General features: G+C 33.3%; 1 protein-coding gene across 1 annotated transcript; it reads left to right on the top strand.

Annotated features, from left to right (window-relative positions):
- The first annotated feature begins 1680 nt into the window (after positions 1-1680).
- LOC141392964 (uncharacterized) lies at positions 1681-17500 on the top strand. Its single transcript, XM_073965928.1, has 3 exons — positions 1681-1726; positions 16182-16271; positions 16347-17500. Exons 2-3 carry the CDS (start codon positions 16257-16259, stop codon positions 17337-17339), a joined length of 1008 nt encoding a protein of 335 aa, XP_073822029.1. The 5' UTR covers positions 1681-1726; positions 16182-16256; the 3' UTR covers positions 17340-17500.
- The last annotated feature ends 4249 nt before the right edge of the window (positions 17501-21749 follow it).

Raw genomic sequence — 21749 nt, 5'->3', positions numbered from 1 at the left:
CAGACTTCTTTTTGTGGGGCTTTTTGAAGTCGCGGGTTTATGTCAACAAGCCTCAGACTCTTTCAGCTCTTAAAGACAATATCTGCCAAGAATGTTAGGACCTATCGCCGGAAGTTTTGGCCAAAGTGATGTAAAATGCCATAAAAAGGGCTCAAATGACAGTAAACTGTGGCGGCCATTTGTCTGATATCATATTCTCGACTTGATGTAAAAAAAAATAAAAATAAAAGACCAAATAAAAATAATCCACAAGAAAAATCAACGTTTTTCATTTTTTTTTAATTACAGCCAAAAAACTTCGCAAGATTACTTTTGCGCCACCTTGTAGTACCGAGCTTCCCACAACCACAAATTTTATTATATTACACTGTGCAACACTGAAAATGAAAACAACTTATAATGGGCATTTTCTGAAAGTACATATTAAGACTACAAAAACCTTTGTTGGGTTTTGCATTTTTAGATCGGGTTTGGATTTTACAACCTCATCTAAACCGGGCTAAAACGACCCTTTTCAACATTGTTCGAGGCTTTATCTCAAAAACTAATAAGAAGTTTGCTTTGTGGTCTTCAGCAATATTATATCCCTAAAGTAGTAGAACTTAAGTGTCGAACAGATGAACTAGGAAAAACTGCATGTAGCGGGTGAAAATCAATAAAGTATATGAATGCCTACATAATTTCTGGAACTCTGGTCAGTAGCAGCTAAACTATTGGGAGTCGAACCAAGTAACCTTTCGCAAAAAATTTTCAAATAATGTGCTTAGCATATCTTCAGAACATTCTGAAACTCTAAAATACTTTTTCATGTTTTTTAATTAATTTTTTTAATTTGTTTAGTCGATATTTTATATTATACTTTCTACAATATATATTTCAAACAGTCTTCACAGTGCCTGTTTATTTTCATATTTGGAATTTAAATGCATTGTTGATATATTTATCAAATTGTATTTGAAAAATATTCTAGAGACAGCTTGGTAGAGGCATTTTACAAGAATGGAATGTTCTGAAGTCTTTTGAATAACATTCCAGCGGATAATTTTTCCAAATATAATTCAACGAATAATGTAACAGTTTTGGAGATATGGTGCGAAATATTCAAAATAATGGAGTTTTCAGATATATCATGAATTTTGAGGCAATAAATGCAGTTTTTCGAATTGATTATTTCTCTAAATATTTTTGTCATGCCCTTATCTACAAGTTTGCTTCAGAGGTTTAAACAAGATTCGAATTGGTTTCAGAGATATTGCCTCGATTTGCTGTTAAAAGTCAATATTTAGCCATGTTTAGACGCGGCCATAATATCTAAACCCGATTTAACAACACCAAACCCAAAAATGTTTTTTGTCGACTGGGTCCGTACTTTCCTAAAATCCGCATTAGAAGTTGTTTGCAATTTCAATTACCTTTGGACTTCCCCACGAAAAACATTTTACTGTTGACCTTCCACCCACCCACCAAACTTCTATTATCTTCTACGACAATCGAAAAAAAGTATTGAGATAAATATACCGTGCATTCAAGTTATCTTTCTAAATTGTTTGAAAGATTTTGCTGATTTCTGTTTTGCTCATTAACTTTCACGATCGACGTTAGTACGTGCATTCACATTCAATATTATTTTGATATATTTATAATGGCAACGGTACCAACTTCTTTTGTTTACTTTAAAGTTAGCTATTGAAAAGTTATTGTCTTTCATCTGCTGTTAATATTTAAGGTTATTATATAAATTCAAAAACAATTTTGTTATGTGTTTGATTAGAAATTAGTGACTAAAAATACCGATCGTGCCAATTATAACAGTTTATGTTGTTCAGTATTTAACACAATTCAATTCGGTTATTAAAGATGTCCAAAAGAGAATAATGTTTGTATTAAAAGAATAATGTTACTTTAACTTTGAAGCCGGTGTAAAAATAACATAAAAATTATATTTCATAAAATTACGTGTTGGAAAATAATACTAAAAAGTGACAATTCGTAAAGATAAACGTAAGAATTTGAGTCGATGTATCAATAATGGTCTAATAAAGTGTTCCCCGTGGTGGTATGCCTTGCTCACTGAATGACCGGGTTTAATTCTCAGGCCAGAAAACAATACATTTTCAACGGTGGTAAAAATAACCCTCAGCATAATGTTGCCGATATTTCCTGAGTATTTCAGCCATGTAACACTTTTTTCTATAAGTGGTGTCTTAAGAGAGACTCCGCTCTGACTTGGTGATAAAAAGTAGGCCCCATAGGTGCATTCATTAATATGAGAGAAATCTCCCTTGTTCCATATGGACTGTTTTTGCATATATGTATGTATAACCTCGTACAGTCAAACTTCTCTATAACGTAGCAGTTGGGGACTGACAAATTACTACGTTAAAGAGAGACCGGGGCAAAAACAAACATTGAAAATTTAACGTATTTTGAAACAATTTTTATTGCAAGAGCGTTGATAAATGAGATTTGCTTCCCTGTTTACTGTTAACTTCAATAAAAACAAGTAAAAAAGTGTCAGTCGGCTTTGCCGACAGATGTATACCCTCAGCCGATGTGAAGCGAAACTTTCACCTCCGTACAGATCGAATGTATTTAAGGTCTCTTCAGAATATTGGGGCCGTTTTTGGACATTTGAACTTGCCGACAAAATGTGGATTAGGAATTAACTGCACTAAGACACAAATGTTGAACTTTTGTGGGGGGTACCCTTAGGGAGGACCTATATGGGCAATATAAGAAGTTAAACTAAATTTTGACAAAATATTAGGAGACCCAAGTTTGGACCAAATTGGTTTCCCCATTCAAGTGATAACGTCCTAGCATTTTACTGACATTTTTTAAATATTGCGGAGAAGTACCGAAATTTGTGGACCGGTATTGCCCATCATACTAAGTTTGGATATAATATGACGAAGACCAAATGTTGGGCCAAATCGGTTAAACAGTTCGAGAGTTATCGTGCGCAAAATTTTTCCGAACATTTTTGAAGTTTTGTGGGGGAGGTACCTGAAGGAGTGGACCGATATAGCCCATCTTCGAATTTAAACTATGTTTTGATAAAATATTACGAAGGTCAAATTTTGAACCGAATCGATAGATCCGTTCGAGAGTTATCTTGCGCTCCAACCACTACACAAGGTGTCATAGGGGCTTTTTGCAGTTATTCGGCCATTTTCTCAGGAAGTATGGACTTGCCCCTGATGAAACTCGTACCGTCGTATAGGGGGAAGTGAATACAAGTTGTTGCAATAAAAATCAGAGCGATTCGAGAGCAGGTCCTAAACTGAACTTATCCGAAATTTTGTGTGGGAGGTACCCGAAGGAGTGGGTCGATTGAGTCCATATTGTAACCTCATCTAAGTCTGGTAGAAATTTCACGATGTGCAAAGTATGGACCAAATCGGTTACTCCCTTCAAGAGTTATCGTGCCCATGAATTTGCCGAACATTTTGGAACTTTTGTGGGGGAGGTACCGGAAGGAGTGGACCGATATTGCTCATCTTCAAACTTAAACTAAGTTTGGACAAAATATTACGAAAGCCAAAATTTGAACCGTATCGGATCATCCGTTCGAGAGTTATCAGCCAGCCAGACAGACTGACGGACATTGCTCAATCAACTCCAAATTGTCTGAAACACATTTCGTCCAAACATACTTGGGGTCTAAAACCATTATTTCGATGAGGCACATTTTGCCCGTATGAAAGTGTATATCGTCACCATAAATGCCGGAAGACGTAACCCACAAAAATAAAACTTTACAGGAGAAACAAAAAACGTTATAAAATTAAAAACTGTTTTATAGAATATTAATCTTATGAAGGCGAGTATATGGGATATTATCGATCATATACGAAGGGGAATTAGTAGTGAAACCAAAACCGCTGAAGTGCTTAGTTTTGAGATACTCCATTACAACAAAATCGGCAATATTATCCCATTTTCCGAAATGCCATTTCTTGAATAGCATCGTTGTTTTTGAACGTAGAAGCTTGAAATTTTGCCAGAGCATGTATTTTAGCTTTATTGATCAGTTTACGTCAAAAAATAAATTTCGATTTTCATGTCGGTTACGTCTTCCGGCATTTACGGTGACGATATACACTTTCTAGCCTAAAGGCTGAGGGTATAAACATTGATGAATGTGTTTTGTTTTTCATTTGTTGTGTACACTCCAATCAAAAAAGTTTGACAAAAATTCTTTATAGAAAGATAGTTTTTTGTGAAAATTTCCAATTGTGCATTAAAAACACTTCGTTATAAAGAAATATTCGTTATAGAGTGGTAAAAATAGGTGAAAATTAATGGAAAAAAGTTTTGTTTTTAATTTTTATTCGTTATAGAGCAAAATTCGCTATAGGGAAGTTCGTTATAGAGAAGTTCGACTGTGACCCAAAACAACAACAAAACTTTTGGGTTTCCTACGCCCCAATTTTTTCCATTTGACCCATAAACTTTATATATGAAATTTTATGGCGATCGGTTAAGGTTAACCCGTGCCAACCTGGAATCTTTGTTTCCATGCATACAGAAAAAATGGCCTCTCTTAACATATTTTGCAGCAAACATATATTTGTTTGCAAGCCGTCCCAAACATAACATATGTTTGGGTCCTGCAAACAAATATATGTTTGGGTGCAAACAAATACAAACCCAAAAGCCACAAAAAAAAAAACAAACACATGCACCAGTGGGCGCCTTCTGAGAGCAAGGGAGCGTAAATGTCAATGTGAAACACATTGAAATGTATGCTCACTTGCTCTCAGCAAGCTCTCACTGGCTATTTCTAACATGTAAACACATTTATAAATGGTGGTGTTTTTTATTGAAGGGCATAGAAAAAAAGCAAAGCAACAAAGACACATAGGTACATACAAAATTCCAAGGAAATACATAACACTCTTTAATAAAAGAAAAACTGAATGAAATAAATTATAAAAAGTCGCACTTTTAAAAAGAAAAAAAATTATATAGAAACATCGTTCAACGCTTCTTCTTAGTTGTGAAATAAAACACATTTTCTTCAAAGTTGAAATCATCAGCGGGAAATCGGCATCTGGAATCAAATGATTATATAATGTAATAAATAGGTACATCCATATTTCAAATATTAATATGTATGTACATATATGACACGGTGTGCCTTAACAAATTTAAATGGAAGGTGCTTACACCTCGGAAGTTTTTGCTGATTCTGAAACTACAATGCTCATAGATGAGAAATATCAGGAAACAAAAAAATCGCCGGAGGGATTTTAAAATAAATCGCGATTTAAGTTCACATTTTTAGGGCTTCTTTAGGATTTCATTTAGCTTGGAAACCGCGAGTTCTATGTAAATGGGTCTAAAAAAATGTTGTAGCAGAGAAAATTCTCCACAAGATTGTCCTTTATGATATTTTTGTAGGTTTTACCGTTTTTGAGATATGGAAGTTCAAATTGGGACAATGCACTGACTGTATCGCCCCCTTATAAAACAATATTATGCACAGTGCCCCTTAACTAACTTTTAATGGAAACCGCTTACACATGGGATGTTTTTGCGGATTCTGAAACAGCAATGTTCATAGATAAGAAAGATAAAAAACAGAAAAAATCGCCGGAGGGATTTTTAAATAAATCGCGATCAAAATTCACAATTTTAGGGGTTTTTTTAGGTTTTCACGACTTTGCTTGGAAACCGCAAGTCGTATCGAAATGAGTCTAAAGAAAATGTTGTAGCTGTGTAAATTCTCCACAAGATTGGCCTTTATGATATTTTCGTAGGTTTTACCGTTTTTGATCTTCACGATTTTGCTTGAAAACCGCAAGTCGTATGAAAATGGGACTAAAGAAAATGTTGAAGCTGTAAAAATTCTCTACAAGATTGGATGATTTATTTTTTTCTAGGTTGTGCCATTTTCAAGATATGTATTTAAGTTTAATTTGGTCAATGCCTCCAAAACGAAAGCCATGATTTTTTGCCCTTCCAATCGTTCGTTGGTGAATTTGAGTCTGTTTCTTGGTAGTGATCAACTGGAATGTGTTGATAGACATAAATGTCTGGGTGTAGTTCTAGACACCAAATTAAATTTTAAACCCCATATTGATGGAATCGCTGGTAGAGTCTGGGGCGTTTTGCGGAGAATGAGATCCACTAATATGTTCTTACCGCTTCGTGTTAGAAACATCATAGCTCACTCGCTTTTGATGTCCCAAGTTTTATATGGCTTAGAGGTTGTTTCGGGCACATGTTGGAATAATATTCTGAAGTTGAGGCGTGTAGTAAATACTATAGTACGGTTTGTTTACAACATACCTAGGAGAAACCACATATCTAGTCATGTACAAAGGTTTCTGGGTTGTTCATTCAAAAGTTTTCTGAAATATCGTAATTTGATTTTGTTCTACAATGTTGTGAAGACTGGTATGCCTATTGCCTTGCGTTCGATGTTTATGTTTTCTAGATCCACCAGAAATCCTCAAGTTTTCATAAATCGTATTGCTAGGTCCGTGTATGCTAGATCTTTTGTTGTTAGAATAGCTCGCATGTGGAATGGTTTCCCGCATGACTTGAGAATTTTTTCCCACTCTAACAACGTATTTCGACTTAAATTGATGTCGTTTCTTAACCAATCTCTTGTCCCTTGATTTGAGTGTTGGCAATATCTATCACTGGCATGACTTGTAATATTTTCTGTAGTTTTCACATTCTTTTCTTTATATGGCTGGGGAGCCAACATGTATTTTGAGATCATTTTTATTCTGTATTTAATGAATATGAATTTATTATTATATAAGTATCAGGCGTATTTTACCTTTGTAATATATTATTGGCCACCTAGGCTTCTTTATTACTGAATAAATAAATGAAATGAAATTGCAGTAATGACATTGTTTTATAAGGAGGCGATACAGTCAGTGCATTGTCTCAATTTGAACTTCTATATCTCAAAAACGGTAAAACATACGAAAATATCATAAAGATCAATCTTGTTAAGGATTTTCACAGCTACAACATTCTCTTTAGGCTATTTACATAGGACTCGCGGTTTCCAAGCAAAATCGTGAAAACCTAAAGAACCCCTAAAATGTGAACTTAAATCGCGATTTATTTGAAAATTCCTCCGTCGATTTTTTTCGTTTCTTGATATTTCTCATCTATGAGCATTGTAGTTTCAGAATCAGCAAAAACTTCCGAGGTGTAGGCACCTTCCATTTAAATTTGTTAAGGCACGCCGTAATGAAAAATGTATTGATGTAATTACCAATATTAAATGCGATTTCTTCCTTGTCCAATAAAATATTTCCATTCACCTTTTTGATTCAATTATAAAATGTATTGGACATTTAATTTACTAAAAGCTGAATTTCTTTATGAAAAAACAAAACACTGATTTATTCATTCAATTTACCGTCTTTACTCAACGATGTTCTCTAGAACACTGATGAAAAAAGTCCAACATAATTATTACCAATTTTTGCTTTTCCTCATATATTTTTAATTTGTATGGGGCCAAAGATACATTTTCACGAAAATTCTCTAAACAATTATGGTCCGATCGATGAAAAATCTTTACAAGGATTTTGATATAGCTATATAGGGCCCAAAATACCCAAAATCGTTCAAATATGCATATTGGAGCTATATCAGAATCCGATCCGATCTTCAAATTTTTTTCAAGATTTTAGTTCAAGGGTAAATTTTCTGAAGTTGTGCTGCATTGTGTTCGGGTTGTGCTCATTTCTGCGTAAAAAGTTTTCGAATTTCGAAAAAACAAATGTTTTTGAAAAAAATCTTTTTGTCGAATATCTCAGTCATTGTTTCGGCACAAATGGGCACACTTGCTCCTAAAACCAGTATGTCATTTTTTGACCAATATTCAACCGAATTGAAAACTCCAATAAAACATTTTTTAAAAACTGTTAGATTTAAATGCGACTTTATTGCGTCTGTGCCTAATATCATACGAAAATATCTATGCAGATCGGAATTTGATACATACCATGGAGCTTTCACTACAGAGCGTATGTGTATCTTTTTTAGATTTTTAATCTTTTAGATTTCGGATTGATTTGCTCATCTCCATAGTTGAATACCATATTCCATATGGATTTTATAATTTGTTTATGTACAAGAAGTTTATTATAGTAACGTTTCATTTTGTTGTGAAAATCCAGTTCCTCACGTGCTCTTTCCATTTAATTTTTGTATCAAGACTCTTCCCTAGATTTTTTGCTGTGTTAGCATTTAGAATTTTATTATTGTGGATACAAATGGGTGGTGTATGTGGGTTAATTTTATTTCCAAAAAAGAAATATGTATTGATTTGCTTTCATTTAATTTCAACCGCCACTTTTTTGTCCATGTCATTATTAAAAAAAATAACTGCTTTAGTTTATCGGTGGCGATATCTTCTGTTTTATTCGCTGACTAATATAGTCATCGTCGGCAAATGTATCGACCGCGTATTTATACAAAGTATAGGTGTGGCCCAAAGATGCCTGTTCTTCGATACTTATGTACTACCAAGTTACTTGAATACGTCTACACAATCTACAGTGATTCGTAATCATCTTTCTATTATTATGTTAAGTTTGCTAATTTATTCTTTATACGAGCCCTAACCACTATTAATTCGTACATCAGATATTTTTTCACTGTTTAACATGAAACTTAATTAACATCAAATATATGTCTAAAGAGAATAGATTTTCATAAATTTTTGTAGGATTCATTTTTCAGCCACAATAATGAACTGGTAAACTTTTTTCCATCGATTGGAAAATAATTGTGGCCTGTAGAGCGATTTCGGAAAATTCGTTTTTGGTCCCAATACAAAGTTCTATGAAAAATAAAGAGCGGCCAGAGTGCACGGGTTATCGTTAACCGATCGACATAAATTTTTGTAGAGATCATTTTTTAGCCACAATAATGAACTGCTAAAGTTTTTTCATCGATTAGACCATAATTACGGCCTTTAGAGAATTTTCGTGAAAATACACCTTTGACCCCATACAAATTACTATGGAAACAAAGTTCGCTCGGTAGATACGGGTTAACGTTAACCAATTCCCGTAAAATTTCACATATAAGGTTTTTGGATTAAATCGAAACAAATTTAGGAAGTAGGAGCTCCAAAATAAAAATATTTTGTTTTTTATGGGTCGCACAGAGGGGAAACATAGGCCTAAAGTTGCTCAAAACTCAAAATATGAAAATCGTTTTTTTATGAAAAAAATGTTGATAAACGGCAACCAGACTCTTTTCTACATTTGCTATAACCTTCCTCGACTTTGTAAGATTAACCAATCCAATGCAGCAGTCGATTGAACTCAGCCATACTGAAAACAAAAAGTAAATTTTCGAAAACTAAGAAATTAGGTGAACATTAAAATGACATTATTTTCGCGAACATTTATATTTTTCACGAGTTATTGTTTTTGTACAGTCTCCGAACAAGATTACCATTTAAAATTTTCAGATTGATTTTACATGTTTGCTCTTTAATAATGGTGATACATGCCCTATTTATGAAAATTTTTTATGATAATTTTTAAGCTTACTACAATTTCAATAGTGAAAAAGTCTATTTCCCCGTCGTTTCCCGACCATCGTTTCTTCTAATGTGTTATGCGCTTGAGTCTCAAATATCAGATCCAAACATAAAAAATTGCGCATATTTGCGCCATTCCGAAATAATCTAATTTTTCTCAACTAACATATGAAATATTTTTACATGGAATTGCGAGGTTTACTCACACTAAATGTTGTTCCGCCTTATAACCGGGACTTTTATTTATCAGACTAAACCAACACCTATCAAATATGTTTGCATTATTCAGAAACATTCACGGCTTTTCTCATGTGAATTGAGAAAAATTTAATTTATGTAAGTTTCAAAAAATAAAATTTGGAATGAAATATATGTATATGGGACTATATATACATCTGTACCGATTTGTTTGAAAATTGGCTCAATGTTTTTTTAGGCTAGTTCAGGTTGCATGTGTCAAATTTCAGTGATTTTGGTCCATTTTTATCTCATTTCAGATGCGTATATATATGGAAGCTGCATCCAAATCTGCACCGATTTTCGTTATTTTCTATAGGATTAATCCTTCTACAGAAGTTATGCTTTGTGCAAAATTTTATATCAATCCGACTATAACTGAGCTTTCTAGGGCTTTTGATTAACTTTTAACACAAATTTCCCCTCTGTGGGTCGCCCTAATATACATACTTTAATAACACATTGTTGAAATATGCTCTGTCACAAAAAAACCTTTTTTTGTTTGGAACTCCTACCGCCTATTTTTTCCATTTGATCCAAAAACCTTATTTATGAAATTTTATGGCGATCGGTGCCACCCAAGGGATCTTTATTTCCATAGTAATTTGTGCGAAAATACTCTAAATGCCAAAATGATGGTCCAATCGACTATACCCGTACATTGCACTATAGGTAATTTGCCCTGTTTTTGAGGCAAAAATGAATAACAACGGAATTAAAGGATTTTTAAACTTTTTAAATTATTTATGTGTAAAAATGGGATAAAACAAAGATATCTACAGATAAATTCGGATATAACGAACAACGGTTATAAGCAACTACGTTTATAACGAACAAAGCTATTTTATCTAATGCAATTTTCATTAGTTTTCTTATACACCACAAACTGTTGAAAAAGATCACGGTAGTTAGTAACAAAAATTTTGTCCCCGCGAGTAGATTTTCCAATGAATTGTTACTACAGTTTTGTATATTTTTTTGAATATACGCTAATAAAGACGAGTTTAGTACTTCCTTAAACCGTTTCAATGATTAATATGTAATAGAGAGATAAAATAAAGCTTACTACTGCCGCACCGTTTATAAAAAACCACGGATATACCGAACAATTTGTCGCCATTACTTATTTTACTTGCAATGAAATTGTAAACAACAATATTTTTCACATTTATTGTTTATTTCCTCAAACCAAACTTCCACAATTTTAGGACTTTTATTGAAAAGTAACCTAATAAAATCTCATAAATATCCAAAAACGGGCAAAATCGGGTTTTGAAACCTAGTAATACCAATGCAGAAGACTTTCAGTAATGTGTTCTAGGTTTCAAAATCACGGCCAAACACGGCCAATTTAGTATAAGTCTATATGAAGTGAGTTTAAGAAAATTAAAATATTTATTTCTGACATTTTGTGTTTTTTGGTCGCTACCCAAAATGGTTAAGCTGTATTATATATTAAATAAATTCCTCTCGCAATTGCCAATCTATTCTATTTTACATATATTTATCTCTGGTTTATTTTTCCGCGGTTTTAGATACATTGAAATATCCCTTACAATATATATTTTTTTTAGTTCCTCTTCGAAATTCTCATTTTGACTGCAATTTAAACCGCGATAATGACGCTGTTTTGAAAAATATCATTCATATTAATAACTTTTGACATGTTCTTTTTTCAATGCCAACTAAAAAATTATTATTATTAAAAGTTGCAAAATCGACTTTTTGCCTCAAAAACTGGGCAAATTACCTATAGTGCATTGTTGTGGCTAAGAACGAATCCAACAAACTTTTTTGAACATCGGAAAGGATTTTGATATAGCTATATATTGCCCAAAATCGGCCAAATATGCATATTGGAGCTATATCAAAATCTGATTCGATTTTCACAAATTTTTGTAGTATTTGTTTTATAGCCACAACAATGAACTGGCAAAGTTTTTCCATCAATTGGCCCAATACAAATTACTCTGGAAACAAAGATCCCTTGGGTGGCACGGTTTAACGTAACCGATTGCCATAAAACGTATATAAGGTTTCTGGATCAAATGGAAAAAATTAGGGGGCAGGAACTCAAATAAAAAAAATTTTGGATTGCCCTAATGTAAATATTGTTCATAGTGTCATAACGCAGTTACATTATTTTTTCCTAAATTCAATTGCCAAACTAGTGACAATTCAAGGTATTTATTTATGATCGCAAAATTATTGTTTAATTAAAAAGGAAATTTAAATAAAGAAACTAATAACAAAACATAATGAGCTAAACTACAACACAGTTCGAACTGTGTCTCGAAGAAACAGCCAATATTTAAGATTTTTGGGAATATGGACTGTCCCTTCACCAAATTGCCGAAGAAACTAGTATGTAACAGAATTTGGGCAAAATAATGAAAACATATGATGTGTAGGAATAGGTGTGCTATTTTTAATCTTGAATGAATGAATGGCATGTATTACTGAAGCGGGGTACACACGATCGGTTTTGACTGTCAATTTTTCGGAAATATCGATAACTGTCAAACTGTCCAGCAACATCAAAATATTTTGTGGTTGCCTGATGACTGACAAAAATTACATTTACATGTTCAATTATGTCAATTATCAATTATGCTCGAAGTAAATAAACTGTAACTCGTTGAACTTTTGAGATATCAGCATGAAAATTTAACACAAGATAAATTAGAAGTCGTGGAAAAAATAAAATTGCTAACTCAGAAAACGCATTTTTTGAGTTATGCCACTCTTTGAGTAAATGGGCGATATGTAGTTGGAAATACGTAGGGTATTTGGGGAGCGGATGGATCTAGAAATCTGACAACATCGTATAAAAGAGATAGATGGAAAGGATTTGTGAAATTTGTACTTTAAGTGTACGAGAAGTTCTAAATGGTACTCAATTTGGTATTATTTATTTATTTATTTCAAATTCCATTTATAATACAAAGCCAATACGGCCATTGAAAGTATTTTTCGACTATGATACACCTGAGAGATATAATATATATAAATATATATATTCTTTAAAAAATCGTAAAAAATTAAAACTAAAATAAAAAAATTAATAAAAAAAACATAAAAATGTTACAATATTTTAAATATTTATGAAAATCAAATCTGTTGTTGGCTCCCCAGCCGTCAAAATAGACATTTAAATATGTACATATTAAACTATATACAAATGTCCTGTGAATAGTACCCCAATCAAAATCAAAGTACAGGAAATGCTCAAGAAATATTAAGAAAATAGCTCTTAGCTTTCAAGCGAAATACATTATTACTATGTGAAAAGATACGCAATTCAAATGGCAAGAAATTCCAACACCTCGCCACACGCACTAAAAATGACCTCGCGTATATGTCTTTCCGAATCATAGGAATAAAAATCTGAGGACTTCTGGAGAAGTGTGAAAAAACAAACATTTGTCTCAAAGCAGGAGGTCTGTTACTCCTAATCAAGTTATAGAAAAGAAGAATACAGCGAAATTTAACAAACATCTCGAAAGAACATCCAAGAAAGCGAATAACGTGAGAAGAAATGTGATTAACTCGAGGGATATTGAAAACGAAGCGCGTAATGGTATTGACAACTCTCTTAAGTCTGTCAAACTGAATGCCAATTGTACCCGAATACACCTCAAGACCATATAATACATTTGACAATAAGAGTGAATTAGCTAAAGTTAGTTTAACACGTTGAGGAAAGTATAAATTAGACCCATAGATTCTTCGCAAAGTACCCGAGACTTTGCCTGTCAAAACATCGATGTGACGTTTAAAAGAAAGTTCATTGTCAATAATTAAGCCTAAGCATTTGTGTTGTAACACAAAATCAATTTTATCTTGGCCCAAGAATATGTCAAAAGTTGGCAAAGTTTGGTTGCCACTATTAAACGTTAGTGACATGTAATGAATTCCTAGAGGCCCAATTAATAAATGAATGTAATTTAGAGTTTATAACCGTTTCAAGCAAACATGGGTCATCACGGCTACCATTAAAAAGCAGAAATATATCGTCTGCAAACAATAACGTGGAACACGCAGGTGAATCGATGTAAGATGTCAGATCATTCATATATAAAATAAATAAGAGTGGGCCAAGAACAGAACCCTGTGGAACCCCAGAGAATAATGGAAGAGTATCAGATTCAATACCATTTAGTGCGACAAATTGCCTTCTATCGAAAAGAAAAGAATAAATTAGCTTACACGCCGATTTTGAGAAATTGAAGTGATCTCTTAGCTTACCAATAAGTAGCGAATGGTTAATTGAATTGAAAGCTTTAGACAAGTCCAGAGATGCCAGAACACATAGCTGGTCATTATTAATATTCTCACGAATCGAGTCTGTTAGCTTGAGAAGTAAATGTGTTGTGCTATATCCTTGACGAAAGGCATATTGGGACTCATTAATCATACTATTATGTGAATGAAATAAGGGTTCAAGGTCTCTGATGAGGTAAAAAAGAGTTCTGTTTTGGGGGAAATTCATGCTTAAAATGTACAAAAATTATCAAATAGTACTAAATTTGGTACCATTATGTATTATATGTACAAATAAAGCTACATTTCTGAAATTTGGTGTTAGAGTTCATTTGGTACTATTATGTGAACTGTGAGCTCTTAGCGTAGAGGTAGGGAAGTAGTTTGGAAATTAGTACTTCATATTTACGAAAAGTACCGAAACTTAGTACCATTTGTTATTTGTGTTATTTGTGTTATTTGCTATTTGTATGGTTGTTATAAGTTGGAGTTTTAGCAATTTTTACTATAGGCCACCGGTAACTGGATATCATTTTCAGAAGACGTGAAAAAGGGAGAATTATGATATCTTGATTAAGGTTGAAATACTGTCCACTTGCGAAAATGCCTTTTTTATATGTAAATCTTATATTTCACTTGCATTTTGCGTAAGGTGTACAACACCGAAAAGGGGTCAACATAGTCCATCTTGAAGGTTGTCCTAACTGTGGGATTTTCTGTTTTGTGTAAAGGTCATTCCTTTCAAGACCACAAGGTCTACCCATAAGCGAGTCTGTTAAACTTTTGCGAGAGAGGTATCCGATATAGACCTTCCCGGAAGTTGCAAAGTTTCGGCCAAATCGGATATTCCATTCTTAAGAGGTTTTTTTGAGCTTTGGCTCTGGACGCGGCTAGATAGATTACATATTTCCCGGAGTCTAAAACTATTATTTTAATGAGGTACATCGCTGATCGTTCCAAAGTATATATGGGAAATGTTGTCAATCGTTTCATATTCCATTACAAAAAAAGAATAATTTTTTTTTCAATAAAGAAAAAAATTCCCAATTACGAAACCGCTTGCAAGAAATTTTTGTTTGTTGTGGACAAAATTAATGGCGGTTTCGTTTCTGCTTTTAAGAACAAATTATTATAAAAACGCTCATTATTTAAATCAGTACAGTTATCACTAAAAGATTATCACGTAGTGACTTCAGTGAACAGATTGCATAATATTTGTAAAATGTTGCGTAGTATCTGTAGAAAATACTGTAGAAAAGACTGATAAATTATTGTATACAACTTAACATTTTTCAAAAAAGGTTTCTGAAATGGAAATAGAGCACATAATTTATATGAGTTTTAAATTTAGTGTATATCACAAGACATTGTTTTAAGCAAAGCCTGTTGAAATGCCAATAATTATGTTCGTCACTGTATTTAAAGGGTAAATGAATAAATATAAAATGCACCAGCAATACAAGCTATCTATGTCTAAAGTAATTTAATATAACTATATTTATGTCTATCAGCAGAACTAAAAGTTACAGTTTCTATTTCCAACACAGATTGTTAACTGCAGGCTAAACTGAAAATCTTCATAAGCCGTTGTTAGATGTTTACGTCAAGTTTACATCGTTATCACTTGCTGCTTTAGCTAACCTTTTACAACATAAAGTCGGCTACGGCATAAAACGAGTAGAAAAGCTAAATATACGAAAAACTTTTCAATCACGTTCATTCGCTTAGAACTTCAGTTTTAAAAGAACGCCAACCGACTTCGTTCAGTTCCAATTTTAAATTGTATTCGAAGAGGTTAAAACTGTATTTTCGTACCCAACCAGTTAAGCAGGAGAACGGACTAATTTTAATGGGCTCTTCTAAACCCCCTGCTGATGAGATGGGTTAGTTGTTACGGGGGTTCCAGGGGAATACTTTTGTATGAATGAAGTTATTTCACACGCACACTATTATGTGTGTGTGTGTTTGTTAAACATTTAAATTTGTTTTGCTAAACCATCGAACGTGCTTCTTTATCGAACTTCCGTCCGTAGTCGAGTGTCTTCTTTACGATCGGCTAGCTGGAGCTTATAAAACGTTTAATTTTCTCATAAACATAGTTTAGAATGCTATTAGTAACGAATTGTTAACATACTTCTTTCTTTAGTTGGTGGCCATTGTATTGCTTGCTTTATCGGTAATTCTTTGTTGATTTCTTGTTCATCTATATGGAACGTGCAAAATGCAGCTAAAAATGGTGAGTAAATCGGAATAGACCACAATCCGATAAGATTAAATGTTCATGATATGTATTTCTTTAATAAACTTCCAGGTACGTGATAAAAAAATCTTGACAGCGATTTTTTACTTGTTAACGCTCACGCCAACTTGGGCCTATCCCAGCGGTGGATGTTATGAATGTGAAGAAGAAATATGGGAAGAAGTGCCATGTGATCAAATTCCATCAAATAGAACAACTATAGCTCCACCACTTAGTACTGCAAGTCCTGAAACCTCAACTACAGCCACAACACCCACCGCAACAAACTCAACAACTAGTACGACTCCTTCTACCCTTACTACGACGACAACACCAAGCAATGATCCCTACAGGAAGTGTTATTGTGAATGTAAAATTGGTTGTAAGGAATTCTGTCGGAAAGTTCAACTTAATCCGCAAGGTAAAAACGAGATAATTCAGATAACGGAGGTATCTGAGCCACTACCGCAAGGTCGTATTGAGTCGACATACTACCATCAGAGAAAGTTGATTCCATCGACGTCACATTCACACAGTTATCAGCCACATAGTAGTTATGAGCACTCAAGCACATACGGAACTTCACCAAGTGTCCCAGTACGAAAGCCATTACCTAAAGTTTATAATTCTGTTGCCCACTATAGAACATCTTCTACCGTTGATCCCTATACATATGGTCGTGATTACAACAGTGGCTACAACAAAAACAAATATTCACCACATCACTCATATCGCAATAAACAGCAAACCTATTTTTACTCGTCTTCTGAAACTGACTTATCTGATTTACCACCATATTATCAGAATTTGTACTCAAAAGCAATCTATGATCTGGAAGATGAACCCTTTAATACGAATAACGTACCCAAAGTACACTCCCATGACTACAATTCACATGCATGTCAAGGAGCTGACAGATTTTCATCGCCAGTTCCGGTCAACAATGCGGTGATTCACTCTGACAAATATTATGATACTCATTATCCAAATGCCGAAACTTATGCATTTTACGATGACTATGGGTCTATAGCAGAGACGCCCCATCATTCTCTGTTGTACAAGTGATAACAATGCCTTATAATACCTTAGCTATAATATGTGAATATGTATTTATAAAAAATATAAATCTAAGTAGTTCTTAATTAGGTGTACAAAGTATATATAACTATTTGAATTAATTAATTATATGAGACCTCAAAGTAATCCATTTGGATTTCATTTCAACATTATTTTGGCGTTTTACTTTTCCAGTACAAATTATTCAGGTACTTCTTGTATTGGAATATTTGGAATGGACGAATGGAATCTTTACTAAAGGAACAACATCAAGCAACAGTAGGTACGAATTATTGATTAAAGGGTTTGTAGTTGTTATTATTGTTGTAATGTTGGATTTAGCGTAAAGTCTTTTGTTATTCATGGCGCGAACAGTGGTCAGATGATTTTTTATAGATGTTACCTTGAGCCACGGTAGGTACTTGTCCTTTCGAAGAAAGTTCCCATAAGACTATTACAAATTGTCCCCAATTTGGGATTTTGTTGGAATCTGAATGACCGATACGTTGGTTTTGACATTTCTGCTTGGATTTTTTCCAAACTTTGTCATATTTCCGTTCCCCTACTTTTTTAAGCATCAGCACATTATGGACTATTTGGACGCCTGGACTTACCTAAGACCTATAAATAGTAAAAATTACCGCAGTAACTGCAAATTACAGTTTTATGTATGTATATTGGAATGTGAATTAGGAACATTAAATTGATATTTGCTTGGTTTCAATACGAGTATTTTCACATTTTTGTCAGCAGATATTTATAACCTACACCACATTGTGGTAACATACAAAAGAAACGAGATAAACCCATAGTTCCTTCTAGGTATATATATAATCACTTTGTGAATCGATTTATGCATGGCCATCCGTCCATTCGCAATGCACAGGTCGCATTTATTGTCCGATTCAGCTAAAAATTGGGGAAAATCATTTGCATATAGCTCCTATAAATATATTTTCGTCCGATTTCATATATTTAAATGGCGAAGATAAATCTAACGTAGTCTATCGCATTAATTGCAAGGTTGACAAGTCCAACATAGCCAGAAGGTATATGTTGGCACTACAAAAACCATTCTAAAGACCAGGACATCAGCACATAAATCAGATCACAAAGCTCGAAATAAACCATTGGAACAAAAACAGCGTTAGAAGCTCACTGCACCCTCACAGCACGCGTCCCTGATTTCGACAACATCAAAATTTAAGCTCAATAGAATAACTGCCACAAACGCTTCACTCTTTAGATGTTGCATATAACACTGCTCAACAAAATTAAAAAAGTTGAATGTTTCAACCGAAGTTGTTGTTGTTTCTAAATGAAATCGGCGAGCTATTTTCAAATACGATTTTAAGGTTATGGGCGAATCGTGGGCGCTATGAACTTTGAATACAGGATTATATAGTAGACACCCTGAGCATATCCGGAGTGTCATATGAAGCTTCTATTACTTCCCCCGATGACGTTATTACAGCTTAAAGTACTCAAAATATGCAATTTTTACAAGATCCAACGTATGTTTTCTATATTTTTTGATATATATTCGCCATAATTATTTCAAAAAACGTTTTGTATCGAGCGTACAACATCTTCTTAATACTAGTGCCGAAAAATCCGCAAAAAATATTTGTTTGTATCCGAAAATAACGAAATTCTGGGTAAAACTCGTAAAAACCGATTTTGAGCTATATCTCAAGAACAAGAGCTGATGGAGGAAAACTGTGACCGGATTTGAAAATAACTCGCCGATTTCATTTAGAAACAACAACAGCTTCGGTTGAAGCAAAAGTCGTGTTGACCAGTGTAATCAACACACCACAAACAAGCGATTAAATTATAAAACAGACACTGACAATTGCGTTACAGACATGAAGTAAATAAATATCGATGTGTTAAACTTTAGTTAAGGAAAGTATTTTGTACTGTGAACAACGATCACTTCCTTTAAGTAAGTTTTAATGTTCAGAAAATAGCTTGTAAAATGTAATTTATTGTAGTTCCCTGAAGATGACTAGAGATTCCATTCGAAATATAGGAAGCAAATAAAACTTGAAAACTAAAAATATCAAGTCTTTTACATCAAATCCGCTTGACCTTCCAATCTGAGAACGCGGAATAACAAATTACAGGAATTTCGGTCATGAGGAACCGTTTTATAGGGGTTATACCAAAATATGGACCTATTTCTAACACTTTTATCGATAACTTTTTTAGTCACTTGCAACCTTTAGCGACAGATTAGAGGTATTTTGGTAGGAAAATATACATGACAAAGTCCACAAAGTAGGTAAAGCAGTGAGGTATATGAGGGTTATACCAAAAAGTGAGCATATGGCCTCAATTTTTCGTAAAGAAGTTTTCTGACCTCTTGAAACATGAAATGTCGGATTTCAGCTATTGTTTTGTGAAATATTAGCTTACTTCTCAATATAGCAAAAAATCGGGACATATCGTTATGTATGTGCCATACCAAAATATGGACATATGTCAACAGTTTTTCGTAGAGTTTTCTGACCACTGCACTATAGGTCAAACAGCCCATTTTACTGGCCAAAAGTCAGTTTTCGCACTTTGTATTTTCACTTATTCTGTGTTACTTTCTTGTAAGAAACACTTCAAATATAATAAAAATACATTTTGTTTTTGTATGAGAAATTATACCGTTACGTGGCAGGCTGCCAAATATGTATTATCCAAATATCTTTAAAAACTTGTTAACGAAATATGTTTACTTGTATACGTTCAGAGTGAAACAAAATCACAATATTAGCATAAGTAACGATTTGATTAGAAAGTATTCGATATCTATTTATCAAAAATGCCCTCCTAGCATCATTTATGTGTATAAATAGTTATTAAATGGGTGTTAACTTTGAATTTTCGAAGAAAGTAGAACATTTTGAGGTTAAGTACGCTTTTAATGTCTCGGCAACGTTCGGCAATGAAAGTGAAAATTAAAATTGGTTCATTAACTCGTGCCGAATGCAGAAAATTTTATGTGGTTTTGCGTAAATTTGCTCGACAAGAATTACACAACTTTTTTTAGGTTACCATATTTTCTATAATATTGAATTTTTGAAGTCAGGGTTAGACCTCTTACCAAATAATGTTAGCCAAATTGGAGTCTACATCATTCTGCTGTGTTCTAAAGTCAAATTATGTACAAATCTTTTATAAATATATACAGTTATAATCAAAATATGTCCCATCATGTTGTGGGATTTTCAAGGTAATAATTTTAAGTCATATTCACATTAAAACTAAAACGAAACACAACAAAAAAGCTTCTGAACTTATCGGACGTCGATGCCTTCAATTCTGTTGACAAAAAAAAAGACCTTCCAGTTTTTGTCTCCAAAGGGTTAAGGTAGCAGTTGTGTTTGTGGTCCATAAAGGGTTAATTTTTTGGCCCACGTTGTTCCATTTTTCTCCCTGAATCTAAAAACGCTATATCAACTTAAACCAAATACTTGTTTTAACTTTAATACTTTTGGCCAATAAAATGGCCCGTTTGACCTATAGTGCACTGGGAACCTTAATTGTGAAATTACAGCTAATTCAGTTAAAAAATGGAGTTTAAACCTTAAAACATTAAAAATACGTCGTTATATGGGGGATGTACGAACATGTTAACCCATTTTCAATACTTATGACTACCACAAATGACTACACAAAACTTCATTAATTTATCTTAGATATTTTGACGTCTACCTTTATTTCAACAGAAAGACGGACGGGCATAGTTATATCGAATTGGTCAATATATATATTCTGGTTATATATACTGGTCTTGGATTCTCAGACAAAAAGTTGCAAACGGAATAACAAATTTAATATACGAGGAAAAGACAAAAATTTTTAGATTTCCATCGAAAAAAATAGAAAAAAAAATTTTAAGCTACACGAAAGATTTTTGGTACATGGATTGAGAAAAAATTCCCATTCTCAAATCTGTTCGAGATACTCATTTCGGTTATTGCGCGTAAAAGTTATAGCGGTTTCAATTCTGATAATAAAAAAAATCTTAAAAAAGCGCTACTCATTATATTGAGAAGCATTGTAAATTAATGGCTTCCTACATACTATATGATTACTGAGGTCCCATAACTTTAATGAAAAATATGTAAATTTTAGCGGAAAATAAGAAAGAATTAAAAAAATAATATTTTGCAACATGTCTTAATAAAATTGAAGCTGTTTATGCATCTTAAATATATTTAAAAAATATTTACGTAATCTAAACATCGCGAAGATTCAAATGAAATCAAAACTTTACAAATCTGTTTAGCGGTTCGAATATTATAGCAAAAAATATATTGACCAAATTTAAAAAAATTTTATAAGAAAAAATATTTTTTCAAATTTATTTTGTGAGTTAGTTGAAGAAAATGTAGGAAAACTAGGTCGGAGATATTTATC

Source organism: Musca autumnalis, unplaced genomic scaffold, assembly GCF_047663935.1.
Source record: "Musca autumnalis isolate F117 unplaced genomic scaffold, ASM4766393v1 scaffold_2, whole genome shotgun sequence".
NCBI lineage: Eukaryota > Metazoa > Arthropoda > Insecta > Diptera > Muscidae > Musca > Musca autumnalis.
Note: the sequence above shows the minus strand (reverse complement) of the source record. Positions and strands in the feature narration are given on the sequence as shown.